The sequence below is a fragment of the Phoxinus phoxinus genome, assembly GCF_949152265.1.
Source record: "Phoxinus phoxinus genome assembly, chromosome: 7".
NCBI lineage: Eukaryota > Metazoa > Chordata > Actinopteri > Cypriniformes > Leuciscidae > Phoxinus > Phoxinus phoxinus.
This window is the reverse complement of record NC_136882.1, coordinates 35,984,313-35,990,312: the sequence shown is the minus strand read 5'-3', so window position 1 is coordinate 35,990,312 and position 6,000 is coordinate 35,984,313. Positions and strand designations below refer to the sequence as shown.

The following is a 6,000-nucleotide window of genomic DNA, read 5'->3' as shown; positions in this document are numbered from 1 at the left end:
CACTTGTCTTCACTAATTTGCTCAACCCAGATCATTTAGCCAATTAGTTGAAGACAATCAGAGTAAATTAGTTAATTAAAGGAAGCCTATTATGTAACTTTTGTCCCTCTAGTGGTTCTCAAACCTGTCCTGGAGGACCACCAACACTGCACGTTTTCTTTGTCTCCCTAATCAAACACACCTGATTCAACTCATCAGCTCATTAACCCATGTGATAATGAGCTGATGAGTTGAATCAGGTGTGTTTGATTAGGGAGACAAAGAAAACGTGCAGTGTTGGTGGTCCTCCAGGACAGGTTTGAGAACCACTGCGGTTAGCGGTTAAAACAAAAACTGCATGATTTTTGCGGAAGAAGATTGTTTTGGTTGTGCGTCGGTTCTGTGTGCTGTGCGGATGAATATGATCCTTATCTAACTAATAGATGCTGCCAGAGAGCTACATACAGCAATTTATATCGGTTCAATAAAATACCTACTCACCTAATAAAAACGCCACCATCTCCCCATCACTTTTACATTTTAAATCCCTCAGTTCTCGCATTCTCCGAAAAGCCAAGGCAAAGTTGATTCTTGTTTTATTTCGAGCTCTGTCATGTTGTTTTGCCAGCAGACTCTGTCGCATTTATTTAAACGAGTGATTCCCAGGAAGTTGGAGATTTAGCGTGATCCATTGACCTTTCTGACTTAGTGACAAGTGACAATTAACCCTAACCTATGGCTCTCAGCCTCTCACACACTGTACACCTGCCAGAGATGTGGGAGCATAAAAACACGATTTGGAAGAAGGTTTGAGGATGTATTAACTCATTGATTAAATGTAGTTCATTTTGAACAAAAAAAGATACATAGTGCACCTTTAAAGAATATTAAATTTAAACCTTGAATTAAACGTATTTCGATTTTAGAAATAAATGTAATATACTGTAGATGATGTTAACATTTTTAAATCCTTTTTTAAAGACCTACTAATTGCGAAAACAGAAACTTCAAAAACTGTAATTTAAGGGACATCAAGATATTCAAGCAAACTGAGACCGTGCGCACAAAAGAGTTGATAGCATACTTTCTCTTTATGGATAAAATATATTTATAAAGAAAATTAAGAAGAAAAAAAATGATTAGCAATGAACAAGAATTGTAGCCATATGTAACTCATATAGCTACAGTTGTGTGTGTGTGTGAATATGTTGTGCATGTTGTACATAAAGAATCTGCACATTTCTTAAAAACAAACAAAACAGATTTATTTGATTTTTTTCACAGCAGCATTAATTTGTTTCCAGTTCTTTTTCTCATCAGAAATGGGCTTTATTAAGATGAATACATTCATGATATTCTTTTTTAAATGTCATTGATATACAAAAATCACTTAAAAATTGACTTTACTGCCCATGGACCTGTCAGATAGGAAAGTAAATATGAAAAGCCCGTGACGTGCTGATGGGACATCAGAGATCTCCAGCACAGGTCCAAAAAATCACAGAGTCATAATCCTAACCCATGCATATAAACTGGGCAATTTCAAGTATTATTTAAATATATAAAACAGAAGTTGCGTCTTCTGCTTCTATTATGATGTGTTCACAGCAGAATATGTCACTGCATTGATATTTTCAGACTTTCTTTAATGAGATCCCTTTCTCTGAATTACACAGTATTTAGAGTATCATTTCTGCCATTATTTACTCACCCTGATGTCTTTGGAAACCCATATGCTGTTATATTATGGAAAATGATTTAAGGAAACTTCACACAGCTCTTTATCATATATTCAGTGGCAGTCCCCCTCACAAAGCACAAGTAATATGGACTGGTTTTATGGTTGTTTTTGGAGCCTGACAAAGAGAACATCTTAAATATGAGTAAATAATGACAGATTTTTATGATCGGGTGAGCTATTCCTTTAATTGCACTCGGTAGATCTGTTTTTCAGACAAACTGTGGTGTTTTGCTCTTTCTCTTGAATCTGGCCGCTCCACAAATGAGGTATATCTACATAAGTGATGCATATGCGTGGTGTTTTCTCTCCAGTGGTGAAAACCGCTTACAAATAATCATATCAAATGGCAAAGTCTCAGATGGCTCTTGAAGCACTTTACTCAGTAACATTGGCATGTGTGTGTGTGTGTGTGTGTGTGTGTGAATCTCCAGGAATAAGTAATAATCTATTTCAAAATAATGTCTGACCAGAGGATATTATCAAACAAAATCTTTTCAATTTACAAATGTACAAAATATTCATAACATTCTCCTTCAGCAGCATCAGTGCAAAGATATACAAATATGACATCTCAATAATAATAAAAAAAAGAATCATACAACATGAATTGGCATACAAAGTATCAGAAGGCAAAGTGTCTTTTCTGTAGGCTATACAAACATTTCATCTATTCTCATCTATACTTTTTTTTTTTGTCAAAAATAATCTTAAATTGATTTCTGTTGTATGCAGGCTGCATATAAAAATAGATTCTGTGCAAAGGGAGTGTTTCTTTGTATTTTTTCCCGTGTGTGTTGGTCATATTTCACTGTCCTCTTTAACCAGGTTGGCCGTGTCTCTGAAGGTGTCCTCTGTTGGCGAATAGGCGCTGAGTTTCTCTCGCTTCTGGGGTTTGGGAGGAGGAACGAAAGGAGACGGCTGTGATGAAGAGCTGGCGTCTACAGCTCCAGATGTCGGCTCGTCCTGCATCTGACACGTGGAAGAGCAAAGACCATGTCAACTTTAACAGAAGTATCAGTGTCCGCATGCACATCATTCTCAGATTAACACCCACATTCTGCTTAAAACCAAAGTCACCTTTGAAACGCGTCTCGGGCAGCTATTTCAGCTCCTATCTCTTTGACAAATTGCTTATGATTTTCTTTAATTGTAAGTCGCTAAAATGTCTGCTTAATGACAAAGTGCAAATGTATTATTTGGCTAGCCGTTTTGTGTTTTACTCAATATTACTGTTGTATTAATATTGGACAAGTGAAATTATAAATAAATGTTTGCATAGGCAGAATATGACTAAATTCCAATATTCCATTAACGTCACAAATCTCAATTTTAATGTGCATATAAAAGTGGTCAATGTACTACATTCAATATAAAAACAATCATATATATTATAATTGAAGTTTCCTTAGTCTTGCTGCTCACCTCTGAATACGTAGGGTTTTCAAATGTTGTGCTTGGTTTCAGTTTTCTTTTAAAGAAACTCCATTTGGACTCCTGAGTAATAAAATAAAACAAAACATGGTCATAACGCATTAGGCTTGTTACTAGCATGATGATGAACATGTTGTTAGCATAATGCTAACAGTTAATATGATGATGTTTTAATGCTTCACTAGATGTTGCTTGCACATGTTAACATGTTCTTAGCATGTTTTAGCACGTAGCTAGGAGATGCTAACATCATTTATTGAGCATTGAGCATTAATTAAGCATGTTATCATGATGCTAAAACATTTAGACTTGTTTTTATAATTTTTTAATAATAAGTTAGGATTTGTAACGTTTTACATGGTAATTGCTATAGCTAATAGCTAATTGCTATTAGCATGTAGCTATTCACTGGTAGCATGTGTAGTGGAAAAAATGGCTAAGCTGAGGACAAACGTTCAGATGTCCTAACCTGAGTGGTCGTTTCCTCTACAGGTACGCTCTTCACTTCCACTGCATGGTCATGAGTGTGGTACGTGGGGTTTGAGAAGTTGTTCTCCACCTGGTCACCACTGACGTTCACAGTGACCTGTATAAGGCACAGAAACACAAAACTAAACACCCTGCACAGAATTAAAATGTTCGATTTATACTGCAGAAGTGCCTATGAAAGGCGTTCGAGTAGTAAATATACCTGTGTAGCATGTATTACTGCAGGGTCGCTGGATGGGCCGGCTGCAGTTGAGTACAGAGGATTCTCAAATGTGATTGGCTGTCTCCCAGATTCTGCAAAATTCTCATCCTAATAATAAAAAAAACAGAGATTCCAGATCAGACACAAAGAAAATGTCTCCATAAATATCTTTAGTAGTTGTTATTTTTCCAATGCTATGAGCCACAGATAGCTACAGACCTATACCAGTCAGGTGAATTCAATTCACAAGTTTGATTAATGATACAGCGGAATCTCATGAGAAACTTGTGCACTTAGAAATCCTGGAAATTATGTAAAATTAACTCTAGGGTCAAAGTCAAAAGGTTGAACAGGGATTTTACGCCTCATAGATAAGTCAGGAAAAATGTGCTGAGTGCACTTAAAGGGGTGGTATAAGTCTCTGATGTCCCCAGAGTGTGTGTGTGAAGTTTTAAGTCAAAATACCCCACAGATATTTTTATATAGCATGTTAAAATTGTCACTTTTTGAGGGTGAGCAAAAACGCACCGTTTTTGTGTCTGTCGCTTTAAATGCAAATGAGCTGCTGCTCCCGGGACGGGGGGCGGAGCTACAACAGTTTGTGTCCTTTTACAAATCCCACAGACATGCACTGGAAATGTCAATGTTTATGATCAAACCGGAGTCAGACAAAGATGGAGAGACTCAAGAAGAAGTGACAACATGTAGAAGCAACAGGACATTTCTGAATGGTTAGTTGATGAATTTATGTAGCTTATGTGTACCGGTAGTTATCTTCTAGTCACTGATTAGCATAATCTGTCATGATAATCTATAAATCGTGTTCCCGGGGGCGGGGTTTATGTAAATTTTAGGGTTGGTGATGTCACTAACCCGGGATGAATGTTGTGTAGTCCCTACCAGCCGTTTGTTGTAGTTCTTTTCTTTAACAGCAAATTTCTCCCTTTGCTTTGAACTTTGAGCTTCGTAACTTTGCAGATGTTGTTTATGCTACAGCAACATTACACACTAACTAAAGTTAAAAAAGTGAAATCATAATCAACCACCCCTTTAACAATTCAGGAGACAAGTTACTGTTAAAAAGGCCACATTTACCAGCTGCATGGCCGTGTCGATGAACGACACCCCCAGAGTCTGAGGCTCCAGGTCCATCGTGACATTGTCACCCGAATGAAACGACACTCCATTTCCTGTGTCCCCCGACTTCACCAGGCTGCTCAGACTAAGAAAAACAGTGGAGAAATAATTGGTACATGATCTAAATAACTGGAATAATAATTATAAATAAACACTAACAACACATGGAAGAATATTTTAACATTTTAATTTATATGGATCAATATAACAATACATATTAATAAAATCTAATATTTACTAACATTTTACATGAAAGATGCCATAAGGAGACTTCTGAAACTTTTTGAGCGATAAAGTAAATGAATAGTAAAAGTTTTGAATCGATCCATATTAAAGGAATAGTTCACTTAAAAATTAAAATTCTGTCATCAACCAAACAGTTGATAGATGCCGTTGACTTCCATAGTAGGAAAAAAAATACTATTGAGTTCCAACAACTGTTTAGTTACCAACACTCTTCAAAATATCTTCTTTTCTGTTCAGCAGAAGAAAGACATTTATACAGGTTTGAAACAACTCGAGGGTGAGTGAATGATGACAGAATTTGCATTTTAAAGTGAACCATCCCTTTAATTATTTCACGGGAAATTAAACCAACTTGCACAGTGTTTTCACTGCTCAAGTTTAAATCAGAGACTTTAGAAAGATCTTAATTTTAGTCATTTAATGACATGGACACTTCATAGCCAAATAAAAAGCACATTAAAAGCAGTGCAAAATTTATATAATTTGATCACAATTTGATAACACCAGCAAAGTCATTCCAAATAATATATGTGACCCTGGACCACAAAACCAGCCACATGGGTAAATTTTTTGAAATTGAGATTTATACATAATTCGAATACAAAAGCCGAATAAATAAGATTTCCATTGATGTATGGTTTGTTAGGATAGGACAATATTTGGCTGAGATACAACTATTTGAAAATCTGGAATCTGAGGGTGCAAAAAAAATCGAAACATTGAGAAAATCTTCTTTAAAGTTGTCCATTTATGTTCGCACTTGTGCTGCATTCAC

At 36.1% G+C, this 6,000-nt stretch overlaps 1 protein-coding gene across 1 annotated transcript in view; it reads right to left on the bottom strand.

The window, feature by feature from the left end:
- Positions 1-1,224: 1,224 nt before the first annotated feature.
- The window catches only part of lrp2a (low density lipoprotein receptor-related protein 2a), a gene marked incomplete at its 5' end in the record, with an annotated part of 105,124 nt that continues 100,348 nt past the window's right edge, over positions 1,225-6,000 (bottom strand). The window contains 5 exons of the mRNA XM_079618450.1: positions 1,225-2,689; positions 3,143-3,214; positions 3,621-3,737; positions 3,843-3,950; positions 4,938-5,064. Coding sequence (XP_079474576.1) covers positions 2,519-2,689; positions 3,143-3,214; positions 3,621-3,737; positions 3,843-3,950; positions 4,938-5,064 — 595 coding nt within the window. The 3' untranslated portion in view covers positions 1,225-2,518. The remainder of the gene's footprint in view (positions 2,690-3,142; positions 3,215-3,620; positions 3,738-3,842; positions 3,951-4,937; positions 5,065-6,000) is intronic.